The sequence below is a fragment of the Pleurodeles waltl genome, chromosome 4_2 (assembly GCF_031143425.1).
Source record: "Pleurodeles waltl isolate 20211129_DDA chromosome 4_2, aPleWal1.hap1.20221129, whole genome shotgun sequence".
NCBI classification, from domain to species: Eukaryota; Metazoa; Chordata; class Amphibia; order Caudata; family Salamandridae; genus Pleurodeles; species Pleurodeles waltl.
In genome coordinates this window covers 11894253-11911420 of record NC_090443.1, presented here as the reverse complement: position 1 = coordinate 11911420, position 17168 = coordinate 11894253, and the positions used below count along the sequence as shown (strand labels likewise).

The 17168-nt window shown below is 43.9% G+C and overlaps 1 protein-coding gene across 1 annotated transcript in view; it reads right to left on the bottom strand.

Moving 5' to 3' along the window:
* The window catches only part of KRI1 (KRI1 homolog), a 109932-nt gene that overhangs the window by 29779 nt on the left and 62985 nt on the right, over nt 1–17168 (bottom strand). The window contains exons 7-9 of the mRNA XM_069230398.1: nt 13210–13309; nt 12679–12756; nt 12115–12233 (exon numbers count right to left, since the gene is read on the bottom strand). Coding sequence (XP_069086499.1) covers nt 12115–12233; nt 12679–12756; nt 13210–13309 — 297 coding nt within the window. The remainder of the gene's footprint in view (nt 1–12114; nt 12234–12678; nt 12757–13209; nt 13310–17168) is intronic.

Genomic DNA, 17168 nt, shown 5'->3' with positions numbered 1-17168 from the left:
TTCGATGCATCCTCTCTTCCACTTGCTGGACAGGGCTGCTATTTCAGCCTTGGTCATTTTGAAGATGACAGTAATGCGACATTAAGTGAAACCCTTTTAAAAAAAAAAAAAAAAATCCTAGTTAGGGTCGAGCGCAAAACACTCTGTCCCTGGTGTAAGCTCTCTGTGGGCTTTTAACCACACCCATGTCAAGCCCAACAGTTTGGTTGGTTCGTGGGCTTGCCTTTTAAAATTCGCTTGATTTTATTAGTGAAAGGCATGCACATGTCATGCCTTTTCCGGTGTTTAGCCCGCCTTGAGCGCACTGGGCAACTACTGAAAACATATGAGGCTCCATGTTTTCCTTATGGTTTCTGGACTACTTTTCCTCTTTATTTCGAAGACAGCGCGATCTCGCTGGGCAGTAGTCGAGCGCTTTGAATGACATCAACCCTGTTACATGGATAATTGCACTCTTGCCGTTTACATGGATAATTGCACTTTTGCCAATATGTTTCACTGCAAGCAAACTTCCCTTGAAAGAAAGGTCCAGTTAGGAGTTTACAACGCTAATAGCTTTAACTCGAGCAAACGCGAGACCCACTGCATTGCAAATGCTTGTTATTTATTGTGGGCTCAGGGCCGCTTCTACGACTTTTGTGGCCCTGGGCAAAAGGGAAGATGGGAGGCCCCTCTAAGCTGCATGTGATGTGGCATCACAGAAAGTGACATCACAGGACTATCTTCTTTGACATTGCTGAAGTAACCTAGTGTGGATTTCAGTAACATGGGTACAAAGATAAATACCTAACTGAAAAAACTTAATCTGTTTTAAAGCTATATTAAATGGATTACATTAGTCACAATGAACTGAAAAGCTAGGCGCAGCTCACACAAAGATGAATTACCTTACTCCATATTAACTAACTGTTTCCAGATTAGTGCGTGATAAAGTTGAGCTCTGGATAATGGGTGCAAAGCACTGATGGGCCGCCCATGCACTAGACATCTTTCCAGCCATGTTCCTTCTTGGAGAGGCCCAGAGCAGAAGGGAGCCAGCTCCTGGGCCTTGTAGAGCTAGATTACAGTTTAGAGGTCCTGGGCAGGGAAACGCATTCATTAAAAGACAGGGCTGACCCAAAGAAATGTTAAGCAGCGGAAGCGCAGGGACATGGCTTTCATTGAGGCAGATTCTCTAGTTCTCAGGCTGGGCAGTAATTCAAATCTGACTCTGAAAGGAATCCATAGCTCTCTGTACTGATGTCCTTCACATGGCAAAATACTAATCAGTATCTCAACAATGACTTTAGATGACATTAATTTACTCCATGAGCTGCGAGACCCAAAGGAGGATGTTTAGCCCCTGGGATTTGCAGCCACAAGGAAGTGTTGTGTGATTCAGGAGATAGGGGCCCCCTTGTCCTGGGCCTTTCACCACTGAATAATTGCTTCAAGAGCCAGGATAGGGGGATCCACCCCAGGATCTTGCAACTATGATCCAGCGCTGTGAGGACCATGCAAGTGGGGCCCTCTTCCCTGGGCCTCGAGGCTGTAGTGTAGTGCTTTGACAAACACTGGAGCGAACCTTGCCAGTCTGATCTGGCTGCTCTCGCCTCCACTAACTCACATCTCCTCACCTAATTCACATACATTCACTTGTATTTACAATTACAATTGGCACACCACCATTGCTTTGTGTGCTCTCAAGAGATCCAAGCATGACTGAATGAGCAGGTATTCTGAACACCTTTGCCACCGTGAGAACCTTGCATAACCTTTATACCCAACTCCATGCTCCCAATCATGGCCCGTTATAAATACCCTCCCACAACCTTAACTCACAAAGACACCAATAGTCGAGTCAGTTCTTAATTATGAACAGAAAAAGATTGATATCATGCAAAAAAAAAAAGAGACACTAGCAATTTAAGCACAACGTGTCAAATGTAAATGGGCGCAACCTCACTTGCATGACTGACATGGATCATCATAATGTTCTTTTTAGTCATTGCTGAAATATCTATTAGTGTTTTGCCCTACAAAGGATATCAACGTAAGGCACAGTATATAGTGCTTTCAAAGTAATTTTTTTATTACTGCTGAGTCTGAGACTAAGAGCAACAAGCCTTACTGAATGAATGCCCTGACCCTTGGTTTATACTGCTCACCTTGCTTTGGTTCAACTCAATCTTTATAATTAATGTGTTTCCCTAACCTGGGCCTTGCTAAAATTTGCAAGTCACACCATAAAGCAAGCCTTACAGCCCCAAGGCAGTTTGCATTATATTACATGAAAGGGGGGGGGGGGGGAGGTGGGGTGCATTATTATTTACACCATTTCTGCCCCCCTTGGGGACAGATCGGCATAATATTTTTAGAAACCACGATGACACCAGGGATTTGTTTACTTTTGTTTGTTTTGTGTGTGTGTGGGGGGTTGGGCGGCCCCTTGGGTTAGGGTCCCCACCCCCCCCTCCCCAAAAGAAGGAGCACAGCACTGTAGGTCATTTCTGCCCCCCTTGGGAGCAGATCTGGCCATTATTTTAGGCCCAGAACAGAAGCCACTAAGGCAAAAGGGGAAATTTCTAAATGTTTGGTGGCGGGGTGTTTGTTGACTAGGAAAGTATTCGCATTTGTGATTATAATGTTCTATTTCTTCTTTTTGTTCTAGTTCAAGCTTTTGCTTCCGTTCCTGTGACTCCTTGAGGTTTTGGAAGTGGTTGACCAGCAGTTTGCGTAGTTGCATGTTTTAGGTAAGAAAAAACTATTTACTCCAAATGACTATTGTTGCCATGCATGAATGACATTTTGTAAGTGGTGTACTAAATGCAGGATTATGTGTGAAATTGTCTTTAGATTAGTGCACAATGATACTTGTGTTGTCTTATGTGTAATTTTATTTTCTTTTTAGTGGGACATCATTGGTCATTGCTGTGGCTGTGCAGAGTAGTTGCTGGTGAGTCTAGCTTTTTCAGGCAAGTGAGTGGTATAGTTTTTGAGTTTATAACTCTTAGTAATAAAGCCACACTTTGTTTATTACTTGTCTTACACAGTGCTGGTTGTTGGTGGTGCATTTGTCCAGTTACTTTTCGTAGGAAGGATCAGGGCTAGCCGTAGGATGACCGCTCAGCAGGTTGTTGGTGTGCTTTTTGAGTCGTCTTCTGACCATGATTATGAGACTGACTCTACATCTGAGGCAGAGGAGGAAGTGCAAGATTCTGGAAGTGAAGTTTATGTCAGAGAGGAATCGTCTGATGATGAAGCCACTGTCAGTGCTGATGAGGTGCCTGTTTTAGAGGAGGACACTGATGTGCCAATAGTGCAGCAGCCAGCTGCTGAAAGGCTTCCCACTGGAAGACCTGAACTCTAGGTCGCCCCAGACATGGAGCAGCCACAGCTGCCTGCCTTTACTGGTCTCCCAGGGTGTAGAGTGAATACAGAAAACTTATTGCCTGTCAATTTCTTTGAGTTGTTTATTGACAGTGTATTTTTCGAAGAGATTGTTGAGCAGACTAATTTTTAAGCGGAGCAATATTTGAGGGACAACGCTACCAGACGTAGGCCACACTCGCTTGCCTGCTCCAGCAGAACAAGGCTCGCCATGACAGTCTCCTGAAATTCCCCAAATTTCATCCTTGACTCTGGAGAACTATTCTTGAACACAACAAAAGCATTAAAAGTTGCCAAATGGAACAGGTGAACCGCTAAGAAAATGTTGGGGGATCCACGCAAGCCACACCTCCCTGGACTCCTCCGGGTGTCTAGTTTTCAAAAATGTCTTTGTTTGGTAGGTGTCCCTAGATGACCGCCGCACCGGGACCAAAAACGCTGGTGCCCCTCCTTGCAAAAACAGGCAGTTTTGTAATAGATTATTTTGATGTGTCCACGTTGTGTTTTGGGGTATTTCCTGTTGCGGGCACTAGGCCTATCCACACAAGTGAGGTACCATTTTTATCGGGAACCCTGGACGAATGCTGGGTGGATGGAAATTTTGGGCTCCTCTCAGATTCCAGAACCTTCAATCACCGAAATGAGAGAAAAACGTTTTTTTTTTTTTTTGCCAAATTTTGAGGTTTGCAAAGGATTCTGGGTAACAGAACCCGGTGAGAGCCCCACAAGTCACCCCATTCTGAATTCCCCTAGGTGTCTAGTTTTCAGAAATGTCGAGGTTTGCTAGGTTTTCTTAAGTGCCGGCTGAGCTACAGGCCAAAATCTACAGCTAGGCACTTTGCTAAAAACAGGTCAGTTTTCTTTCGGAAAATGTGATTTGTCCAGGTTATGTTTTGGGATACTTCCTGTCATGGGCACTACGCCTACCCACACAAGTGAGGTACCATTTTTATCGGGAAACTTTGGGGAATGCTGGGTGGAAGGAAATTTGTGGCTCCTCTGATACCAGAACTTTCCATCACCAAAATGTGAGGAAAAAGTGCTTTATTGGCCAAATTGAGGTTTGCAAAGGATTCTGGGTAACATAACCTGTGAGAGTCCCACAAGTTACCCCATCCTGGATTCCCCTAGGTGTCTAGGTAGGTTTCCCTAGGTGCTGGCTGAGCTAGGGGCCAAAATCCACAGCTAGGCATTTTCCCAAAAAACACATCAGATTTCAATGTAAAAATGTGATGTGTCCATATTGCGTTTCCTGCTGCGGGCATTAGGCCTACCCACGCAAGTAAGGTACCATTTTCATTGAGAGACTTGGGGGAACACAGAATAGAAGAACAAGTGTTACTGCCCCTTGTCTTTCTCTGTATTTTTTCCTTCCAAATGTAAGACAGTGTGTAAAAAAGACATCTGTTTGAGAAATGCCCTGTAATTCACATGCTAGTATAGGGACCCCAGAATTCAGAGGTGTGTAAATAACCACTGCATTTCAACACCTTATCTAGTGCCCATTTTGGAAATACAAAGGTTTCCTTGATACCTATTTTTGACTCTATATTTTACCAAATAAATTGCTGTATATCCGGTATACAATGAAAACCCATTGCAAGGTGCACCTCATTTACTGGCTCTGGGTAACCAGGATTCTTGATAAGCCTACAAGCCCTATATATCCCCACAACCAGAAGAGTCCAGCAGACGTAATAGTATATTGCTTTTGAAAATCTGACATGGCAGGAAAAAGTTCCAGAGTAAAACGTGGAGAGAAATGGCTGTTTTTTTACCTCAATTTCAATATATTTTTTATTTCAGCTGTTATTTTCTGTAGGAAAACCTTGTAGGACCTACACAAATGACCCCTTGCTGAATTCAGAATTGGGTCCAATTTTCAGAAATGTTTAGCTGTCCGGGAACCAGCATTGGTTTCATACCCTTTTCTGTCAACAACTGGAAGGAGGCTAAAAGCACAAAAAAAATAGTAAAAACGGGGTATGACCTAGTAAAATGCCAAAATTATGTTAGAAAATTTGGTTTTCTGATTCAGGTTTGCCTGTTCCTGAAAGCTGTGAAGAAGGTGATTTTAGCACCGCAAACCCTTTGTTGATGCCATTTTCAAGGGAAAAACCACAAGCTCTCTTCTGCAGCCCTTTTTTCCCATTTTTATTTTTTAACTAAATGTTCGCTGTATTTTGGCAAATTACTTGGTCTCTTCCAGGGGAACCCACAAACTCTGGCTACCTGTAGAATCCCTAGGATGTTGTAAAATAAAAAAATAAAAAAATAAAAAAAGAAAAAGGACACAAATTTTGCGTGGAAAGCTTATGTGGACAAAACGTTATGAGGGCCTAAGAGCGAACTTCCCTATACAGCCCAAAAAAAGGCCTGCTACCTTAGGGGGTAAAGGCCTGGAGCGAAGGAGTTAAACAGTGGCAAACAGTAATACCTAATATCTACCAAACATACTGTACCATAAATACCACTGCCACAGGATCTGTTCCAGTGGGTATGTTTTAGCCGTAGCATTAGGATACTTGAAATCTAATCCCAGCTTCACCATGCCAGATAAACAAGATGGAAATAAGCACTGTATTCCATAGGAAGGGCATCCTCTTGGGCTTGGCCATTGGAATCAATACCATCTCAGTTGTGGACTAGCTAGAAGAGTGGAACCAGGACTCCTGGCCTCCAATTTGGGTACATTGTGTGTTCTTGGGCAATCACGTTTTCATCTGCTCTACTTTTAGCAAGGTTAAGAGTATTTAGATTCAATATAAAAGCTGCTAGAATGAATGCTAGCCAAAAACTGGGCTGGATATTACCAGGGAGTGATAAAGTGCAAATCACATAGTATATTCACCAAAATGCAATATAGTGGTAGATATATTCCCTTGCAGTGAGTAGCAGTGTGCTGCAGTCAGACTTGGGTCTACTAATTTAACAAGCTGTTTGATCCTGGGCAAATAAAGCTCTATTTGTGCCTGTGTTCACTGATCATACAATGTGACAGCACTATGAGAAAGGCTTAATTGAAGAAATAGACACCCAGAGTATAGTCCGGACAGGTGCATATTATGGATCTCACTTTCACATTTAGGGAAGTTTATAAGTAGGTGGCTGGATTTGCATTCCAATACCTGAACTGCTCATGGAGCTGCGGTGTGCAGGACCTCTCCTGTGCTGCAGCGCCTCCCTTTCAGTCATGGACAGGCAACTCTTTCAACTTCTTTGTCTTGTACACAAATCTTTAGTTGGCATGGGACCAGCTTACCTACGGGAGAAACGTTATTACCGCCCTAGAAGAAATCTTAGATCAAAGGATAAATTGTTGTGTGTCTCACCGTATCCATACGTCAAGATACAGCGGTCGGTCAACCTCCTACCTTGCCCCTTATCACTGGAACAAACTTCTCCTTCATATTCGTTCCTGTTCAGATTTCAGCAGCTTCAAAAACTTCTAAAGACCTGGCTATTTTGATTGGTTGCCTTGCCTGGATTCTGCAGAGCACCAAGATATCCCCTCGGGAGCGAGTCCTTCACGCTATATCAATTTCCAGTAACAAGATAATATAATATAGCTGAAAGGGATGGAAGAATGAGAGTTGCTGCTTTTTAGGTTGAGCGTAGCAGCGCACAAGCGGTGCTTTTCCGACGTGTTGTTATCTATTTGGGCTTTTAACCATGCCCACCTCACGCCAATCACCTTCGCTCGTTCATGGGCTTGCCCTTCAAAAATCCTTTATCATCATTGGTAAATGCTTTAAGTTTGTCCCTCCTTGGGGCAGTTTGGTTACCTCCTTGGACATCAACCCTGTTACATGTCTAATTGCACTTTTGCTGATACATTTGAATGGGAGTGAACTTCTTTTTCCTTTTGTGTGTCTCCTTCATGCTGATGCTAATGGCGGCCATAGTGCTCTGAATCGGCTCGTTTATGTGAAACTGTTTTACCTTTCATTCTCAAATCATGTGGCAAGAAAAGTCTGGTTAGGAGTTTACAATGCTAATAGCTCTAACTGGAGCAAATGTGAGACCCATTGCTTTGCAATTGCTTGTTTTGAAAGGTTTAAAGTAAGCAAGGCACCAATGTGTGACAGCTGAAATCCTGCAGTGCCTCTCTGTGGTACAGGAATGCTGATTAGAGGACCACTCTTCAGGGTGTCTCCTTTAAACTGGGCTCTGGAGTGGACCCCTGTCATTGGGCCTTACAAGCACTACACCACAGGTGTGAGACCCAGGTGATCATGCCCCCCCCCTTTCCCAGTTGAAGCAAGACAAACCTCGCTCTTAATTGGATTGGGGTGGGGGAACAAATGCAGGGCTCCATGCTGGCGAGCAGAGTGCGAGGCCCCTGGCAGCTGGCCATGCCTAGCACTGGTCCTGCGTTGGCTTGGAAGCTGCTAATACTGGGCAGCAGCCCACATAGCATCATTAGCAGCTAATCATTGTACATGTGTTACATTTAGACCCTGAGCTCTGCCCACCACGGCCAATCTCCCCCACTGCGGATTCTGTGGCATGCACTTTTAGATCACTATCAGGTAATCATATCTTCACATTCGCTTCTGGTTTTGACAGCAGACAAAATACAGTCTCTTAGCATTTACATCAAAGGCCATGGATGGGTGAAAGTAGGGCCAACAGTAGAGGGTCCGATATGGGCCCGTCTCTGCACCTGCTTTTTTTTTTTTTTTTTTTTAAAGAGTTGCCAGTGCTGAGCACACACAGGACGTAGGCCACTTAAAGCCCTGCTCCCAATACACCTCAATCGTACCTGCCACGTTGATTAGACTATACATATACAGCATCACTGCCAGACTCAGAGAAGGAATGTGTACTCTGGTTTGTAATCTAAAGCAAGGCTTGAGAGTGTGAGCTACGGGGGGGCTGTATTGCTTAAGAAGGTGATGTGGATGGATTGCCTTGATCCTTAAAAAGTTCTATCCCTTTTATTCATAAATATAAGATACCCTCTCTTTTTTCGGGGCATGAGGCTTATTGTGTTCATTTTTAGATCTTGCCTACAATGGTTTTACTGTTCAGATGTCTAAGAACTTGTGTGGGCTTCATTTGCTTGCTTTTTATTTGATGCCTTTCCCTCCTCTTGCTGTGTTTGTCCTTTCCATGCAGAGTAGCCTATTACAGTCCTTTTGAAAGGATGACTTATACCCTTCGACTTTAAGGTCCCAGCAACACTGGCTAAAGAAACTCTAGATCAAATGACTTGTGCTACCAAAGCCAGTAAGACTCTGCTTTTCAGTCCTCCGTTTATAGATACAAATATACTGAATGCAAGTAAAGAAAATACAAGACAAAGAGGTGAAAATAATGTGTATACATAAGAAATAGGCTCCAGTTTTTCAGCCCCACTGTAGGAAGTTGGCTCTGTATGCACTATTTCAAAGTAAGGAATAGTATGCACAGAGTCCAAGGGTTCCCCTTAGAGGTAAGATAGTGGCAAAAAGAGATAATACTAATGCTCTATTTTGTGGTAGTGTGGTCGAGCAGTAGGCTTATCCAAGGAGTAGTGTTAAGCATTTGTTGTACATACACATAGACAATAAATGAGGTACACACACTCAGAGACAAATCCAGCCAATAGGTTTTGTTATAGAAAAATATATTATCTTAGTTTATTTTAAGAACCACAGGTTCAAATTTTACATGTAATATCTCATTTGAAAGGTATTGCAGGTAAGTACTCTAGGAACTTTGAATCATTACTTTAGCATGTATACTTTTTACATAAAACACAATAAGCTGTTTTAAAAGTGGACACTTAGTGCAATTTTCACAGTTCCTGGGGGAGATAAGTTTTTGTTAGTTTTGTCAGGTAAGTAAATCACTTACAAGTCTCAGGTTTGGGTCCAAGGTAGCCCACCGTTGGGGGTTCAGAGCAACCCCAAAGTTATCACACCAGCAGCTCAGGGCCGGTCAGGTGCAAAGGTCAAAGAGGTGCCCAAAACACATAGGCTTCAATGGAGAGAAGGGTGTGCCCCGGTTCCAGTCTGCCAGCAGGTAGGTACCCGCGTCTTCGGAGGGCAGACCAGGGGGGTTTTGTAGGGCACCGGGGGGGACACAAGTCAGCACAAAAAGTACACCCTCAGCAGCGCGGGGGCGGCCGGGTGCAGTGTGCAAACATGAGTCGGGTTTTCAATGGTTTTCAATGAGAGATCAAGGGATCTCTTCAGCGTTGCAGGCAGGCAAGGGGGGGGCTCCTCTGGGTAGCCACCACCTGGGCAGGGGAGAGGGCCTCCTGGGGGTCACTCCTGCACAGGAATTCCGTTCCTTCAGGTGCTGGGGGCTGCGGGTGCAGGGTCTTTTCCAGCCGTCAGGAAATAGAGTTCAGGCAGTCGCGATCAGGGGGAGCCTCGGGATTCCCTCTGCAGGCGTCGCTGTGGGGGCTCAGGGGGGACAACTTTGGTTACTCACAGTCTTGGAGTCGCTGGAGGGTCCTCCCTGAGGTGTTGGTTCTCCACCAGTCGAGTCGGGGTCGCCGGGTGCAGTGTTGCAAGTCTCATGCTTCTTGCGGGGAGTTGCAGGGGTCTTTAAATCTGCTCCTTGAAACAAAGTTGCAGTTCTTTTGGAGCAGTGCCGCTGTCCTCGGGAGTTTCTTGTCTTTCGTGAAGCAGGGCAGCCCTCAGAGGATTCAGAGGTCGCTGGTCCCTTGGAAAGCGTCGCTGGAGCAGGTTTCTTTGGAAGGCAGGAGACAGGCCGGTGAGTCTGGGGCCAAAGCAGTTGGTGTCTTCTGTTCTTCCTCTGCAGGGGTTTTTCAGCTCAGCAGTCCTCTTCTTGTAGTTTCAGGAATCTGTTTTTCTAGGTTCAGGGGAGCCCTTAAATACTAGATTTAAGGGCGTGTTTAGGTCTGGGGGGTTAGTAGCCAATGGCTACTAGCCCTGAGGGTGAGTACACCCTCTTTGTGCCTCCTCCCAAGGGGAGGGGGTCACATCCCTAATCCTATTGGGGGAATCCTCCATCTGCAAGATGGAGGATTTCTAAAAGTTAGAGTCACTTCAGCTCAGGACACCTTAGGGGCTGTCCTGACTGGCCAGTGACTCCTCCTTGTTGTTTTCTTTGTTTCCTCCAGCCTTGACGCCAAAAGTGGGGGGCCGTGGCCGGAGGGGGCGGGCAACTCCACTAAGCTGGAGTGTCCTGCGGTGCTGTGACAAAGGGGTGAGCCTTTGAGGCTCACTGCCAGGTGTTACAGCTCCTGCCTGGGGGAGGTGTTAGCATCTCCACCCAGTGCAGGCTTTGTTACTGGCCTCAGAGTGACAAAGGCACTCTCCCCATGGGGCCAGCAACATGTCTCTAGTGTGGCAGGCTGCTGGAACCAGTCAGCCTACACAGATAGTCGGTTAAGTTTCAGGGGGCACCTCTAAGGTGCCCTCTGGGGTGTATTTTACAATAAAATGTACACTGGCATCAGTGTGCATTTATTGTGCTGAGAAGTTTGATACCAAACTTCCCAGTTTTCAGTGTAGCCATTATGGTGCTGTGGAGTTCGTGTAAAACAGACTCCCAGACCATATACTCTTATGGCTACCCTGCACTTACAATGTCTAAGGTTTTGCTTAGACACTGTAGAGGCACAGTGCTCATGCACTGGTGCCCTCACCTATGGTATAGTGCACCCTGCCTTAGGGCTGTAAGGCCTGCTAGAGGGGTGTCTTACCTATACTGCATAGGCAGTGAGAGGCTGGCATGGCACCCTGAGGGGAGTGCCATGTCGACTTACTCATTTTGTTCTCACTAGCACACACAAGCTGGTAAGCAGTGTGTCTGTGCTGAGTGAGGGGTCTCTAGGGTGGCATAAGACATGCTGCAGCCCTTAGAGACCTTCCCTGGCATCAGGGCCCTTGGTACCAGGGGTACCAGTTACAAGGGACTTATCTGGGTGCCAGGGTGTGCCAATTGTGGAATCAAAAGTACAGGTTAGGGAAAGAACACTGGTGCTGGGGCCTGGTTAGCAGGCCTCAGCACACTTTCAATTCAAAACATAGCATCAGCAAAGGCAAAAAGTCAGGGGGTAACCATGCCAAGGAGGCATTTCCTTACACCCACCCTCCAGAAGAACCTGTGTGCTCTAGTCAATCAGGGAGAGAACAGACTGCCAGTTGTCAGCCTCCCCTACCCCCTCTGAAAGAAGCAGAAAAGACAAAATGCCAGACTGATCATTTTAGGACAACTGCAACATGGTTGAAGAGAACGTTGCTATAGTGTAAACTCATATATAAGGTTACAACTTGGTTTTGATCACATGCCTCTAGTTTTGGCTTTCGAAACATAGACCACTTGAGCGATAATAAAGGGGATGATCTGGAAGCTAAGCCCAACATACTTGTTTGACGCACACCTAACATAGCAGGCTTGTGATGCCAAGTGCCCCCTGTGCTGGACCCAAGAATCTGGAACCAACAGCAATAAAGCTGCACTATCATTAGAAAGGAAATGTGCTCCAGTAGCAGCGTTGGATGCAAAAAGTATCTGTGATGCAGAGAGAAAGGGTAGGTGTGATGCAAAGGGAGAAGCAGGCTCTGCAATGCCTAGAGCAAGGACAGGGACTATGATACTTAGAGCAAACAGAGGGCATTCTGACGCCAACAGCTATCTGCAAAGTTGAAAGCAAGGAGGGACCAGAGAGCCAACATCATGTAGTGCAGGGTTCAGTAATCCAGGAGGGGAAGGAGGGTGGGTGCTGGGGGAGGAAGTAAAACCCAGTTAAGCAAAAGGCCTAAAGTGTACAACACAACTTGCCTTTCCTCCTCCTGCTCTTTCTCCTCTTCTTCCAGGTAACCTTTATTCAGGATATAATCCCGGAGGAACTGCTCCCCTTCCTCCAGCTCAGGGTTACTCCAGTAGTCCTTCAGAGGTTTCTGATGGGAGTGAAACATGATCACGAGCATCATTGTAAAATAGCACAGACATATGCCAGTGCACCTAATTCAAACATACCAGCAACCTATCATAAAAAGGCCACACTTACACCTCGGGCAAAGCACTTCAATAAAATACTCTACAACCCCTTCCTAATACTAGATTCTCTCACAACTCCAAAATAATCGCTGCCAGTTAATCTCACGCCTGCGACAATGCAAGTGAATTAAAAATGCTACCACCCAAAGCAGTTGGAATACGAACCTCCATGTCAAAGACTCTCCATGTAACCCACCAAAGATGCCACCTACATACTACTTCTCAAGCTGAAAACCTTCGACGCAGCTCTAGGAGCACCTCTCAACAGCACCCTTTCTTACCGCTCAGAGACACTGGTACGGTAACATTCTGTACCGTCACACCTGGCCCCTCTGTATTCCTTACCAGCTCCTTCACCTCCTCCAAGTCTTCTAGTTCCTTCTGCCCTTTCAGCCAGTTGATGTAATCAGCTTCCTCCTTATCCTGTTGTGAGGGAAGGAATAGTGATGACGTCAGCACGAGGACATAAAATCTGAAGACTCCTTGCAAACGGGCATTCAACAGAAACTTCCTGGTCTCTGTGTTCTGGACCGTGGACAATGAAACATGAGATGTAATCACAGCAGAGCAGTAGTATTGCAGCTATTTAAGTCTGTCATCTCAAGTTTCCACCCAAAGCAGTCACCACCACTGTCACAACCAGGCCAGGATTATAGCCAGTCAGAAACACAGGAAAGCAGTGAAGTGACTGAGCTTAAAGAAAATTGTGATTTTTCTTACATGAGACAGTGAACACTGCTATTCCATTGTGGTTGCATGGTTATCTAGGTACTTTAAAAAACAAGTATTAACTGTCCCCTAACTCCCACCTTGCTGCCTTCTACGGTTATATGGCATAGACTGCATTCTATTTCCATAAAACACAAGCGGACTCACCATCTCCTCCTTGCTCTTGTTGCGCTTCTGAAGAAGTCCTGCAGTCCCATCGTCTCCAACACTCTCTTCGCCATCACTGTCCTCCACAAATTTTCTAAAGCTGCAGAGGAAAAAAAAAAAAAGTAGTAAAGACAGACTATCTCAGAGATATAGCCTAACTACACAGGCTAGAGCAGGGACAAAAAACAACTGTGTCCCTTCACTCATTGCAGAGAAATTGAGCAGCATATATATATATATATATATTGTTTTTAAGTACCCCTAGGTCTTCTGCGGATCAAACGCACATACTTTAATATGAATGCATTTAAATCATGTCACATGTCTGGGTACGTGTAATGGTGAGGCAAGTATTTATTCTCCTTTTTTAATTAGACTTTTTATGGGACACAACGTACTTTGTTAAAAATGAGTTCAATGGTTATATTAATTTCACAGAAGGGACTCAAGATAGATATCTTAGAACCATTTCATAATTTTAATAACAATAGAGTGCTTTATATTTTATCTTTTTTAGTGCGTAAATTCACATCTAGTATAAAGGAACCCCTGTTATTTAAATATTTTTCAGAAAGCCTTTAGCCGTAGCACCCTGGTTTTCAAAAGCCTGAGCCTCAATAAACTGTCTCCACTAGTCTGAGAAACTGGGACGTGCCTTATTTATCCAGTTTCAAGACAAAGTTCCATGCAAAAGAAAATGCACATAGTATCATAGTGTTATCATCCGTTCCACAGAAAATAGTGGCTACATTTAGTTTGTTTCCACCTCCTGTCATGATATTCAACATTTGAGAATATCTACCATTTAATTCAAGACTATGGGGGTTATTACATCTTTGGAGGAGGTGTTAATCCGTCCCAAAAGTGACAGTAAAGTGACGGATATACCACCAGCCGTATTACGAGTCCATTATATCCTATGGAACTCGTAATACGGCTGGTGGTATATCCGTCACATTTGGGACGGATTAACACCTCCTCCAAAGTTGTAATAACCCCCAAAGTGCATATACATTAATCCTCTGTGCATTCTCTGTAGCGCATCTAGGGTATTAATGTGTATTTCATAATTTCCATTTTACAACATTGGCAGTAGTGACACAAATTAAATATTGTGCTTTACTGCAGTGCTCGTAGGTGAGTTAGTGTAAGAACTATTTTTTGCAATGACTTCATTCATATATATAATTGCTAGGGATTCCTATTCAGTTAGACTACTTTGTTGCCCAGCATGATCGATCGTCATGACTCTCTTCGATGAATACTTTATATACGGTTCAAATGATTGGGGCAATACTTGTTTTTTTGGGGGGGCGGGGGGGGGGGGGGGGGGGGAGTTGTGGGAATAAAAGGTTCATAAAATTTGTAAATATTTTTAAAAAAGCCAGATTAGACAATGCTATTCCATTCTTGTCTCTCAGTTTTTAATTTGTTGTTCCTCAAAGCAATGTTGTATTTTTTATGTCTAGCATCTCCTGCAAAGGATGACAAAATGCACTATTGAATATTTTAGTTAAGTAAAAAATGCCCCTATGTGTATATCAGACCAAACATGAAATAAATAATGCTAGCAATTAAAATTTTCTCTCTTTGAAAATTAGAGGGTTCCCAAATCTAAAGTGCTTCTTTTCCTGAAGAAAAATACTTGTTTAATTTTATTTGGTAACATGGGTGTGGAGAGGGACCAAAACGTAGACAAACAGGTGCTGGGACTGTTCAAGGAAGGGAAGAAATTACAATTTCAAGGAATGCTCTGATATTTTCCTGCAGACAAGTCTCTGAACATGTAGGAGTAAGATACCAAACGTGGGTATCAAACTTTGCCGGGGAAAAGGGAGGATCACCCTTTACATTTTACAAAGTATTAGTTATAGTTTGTACACGTGAAGGCACAGTGTAAAACATAAGTTGTAGATGCCAGTTACTAGCTACATCAAAGTTATGTCATAAATCCCCATGCAGCCCTCTTGTGACCATATGGAAAATTCTTATGGTGCAGCAACGCAAGCATTCACTGGCACAGTAAAATGAACAAGCATTTGGTATTCGTCTAACAGAGAAGGCTGGAAATGATCTCCATAATTTACTATAAATCTCCTTAAAGCTCTTCTGGTCACCAAAGCAGCAAGGCTTGTCACCACAGACAAATTATGTTACATATAATTTAGATGTCTGTGTACTTACACATTTCAGCGTTCTTTACTTATACGCTCTCATATTGCCATTTATTTAAAAAAACATGTATTCTCATGCGGATCAAGTCAACCATCCATTCTTTGATTTTTGGATACAATAGCAGAACATAAGGCACTTTTGCAAAGATACCCCTCTGAATATAAGCGGGCTAACAGGGGCAATATGAATTTTCAGCAGATAGGAAGTACTTTTGTCTACGTGTGCTTATTATACCCTACTGTGCAAGTAACGCAAGCCATGTGAAGGGACGGAGTCCTGTGTTAAGCACCACTTAACAGAGTTGACCCATCATCTTTTTCATTCTATTGCGCGTGTCAATTTACAATAAGACGATCATTTTAGTAACTGCCAAATTGCTCGAAGGACTTGATTTAAACAATGGCAATTTGCATGATATCTTGTAAAATACACTGGTTATGACAATACTTGTGCAATTCCCACAAAAAGTAATCCACAACTATAATTTTTCTGTGCTTCCCTGTTTGGATTTTAGAGTGTACTATTTAATATTTTCTAAAGCGTTCCCCTGGTTTGGTGCTTTTGTGCTAAAAAGAGGTACACTACTAGCCCTTGATTTTGACAAAGCTGCATAAGCAACCAATAATTCACTTTTTCTTAGAGCAATTTAGCGACAAGTTACAGAATATACACAATAACAAAAGCCAGATCAACCTCAAAGAACAGATGGGGGAGAAAAGTAAAGATACCCCACTCCAAGGAGGACAAACAAACATAAGGCCTAAAGTGCAAAGTGCAGCATGCATGAACGACTGTCAGAAATGAGAGAAGTCTTAATATCTGTACCAAGTTATGGCCAGCCTGCATCCAACTCAGCCATTCCTTCAAAGGGTCTCAAATCCTCTTAAGACTAAGGGTCTGATTTAGAGTTCCATAGGCTAGAATAGAATAATAGAATAACTCTACATTCGTAATTATCCAATAATGCCAACTTAAGTGAGCACATGTTCAGGAATTCGCACGACAAAAGCATCTAGCTAGGAGCTTCACTCAGAGGCCAATGCATAGCCAAACCAATCTTGCCAGAGAGGTGTTCATTTTTTAAACCCAGCTAATGTTCCCCTTGTAAGGGTTTCTAACTAGGAAGTCAAGAAAATTATTCTGAACACAACATATGTCGTCAGTCTTGAGACTGTCGAACAATTGTCAGAGCTGAAGGTATCTGAACATCAGGGGAAGGGATGTTGCTGCAGAGTGAGTATGCCACCCTCATATAACTGTCCAAGTACAAGAAGTTTAGAATCCTCCCATGTCTCAAAGCTATGATGGATAAACCAGGGCATCTTACACCCAAGATGGGTACATTTATTGAAGAAAGCGATATCAGGGAAAACCTTTTTGAGATCAGCCCAAATCAAATGAAACACCCTCAGTCTTGAACCTAGTCCTCTTAAAGTACGCAGTGCAGATGATACCTGGCAGAGGCGCCAGGGCCTCCCTCAGTATTGATAATCTGAGAGCACCTTCCCCAGCGACCATGGTTCCCTAAAAAGGTCAATTGTGATATAAACGCAGCCAGGTAAATCTGCAAAGCCGGTAAGGAGACCCTCCCCCCGTCCCTAGGTAACGGAAGAAACTGTATACTAGCCCAAGGTTTCTTATAACTACAGATACACTTTTGGCAACATGCCTCAATTCTACTTTAAAAAGACATTAGGAAGACAGAGATATATGCATCTGAAAAGTCAGGGGTATCTAAGTAATATGATCACTTTGATACGGCTGGACCTACCAATCAGCCCCAG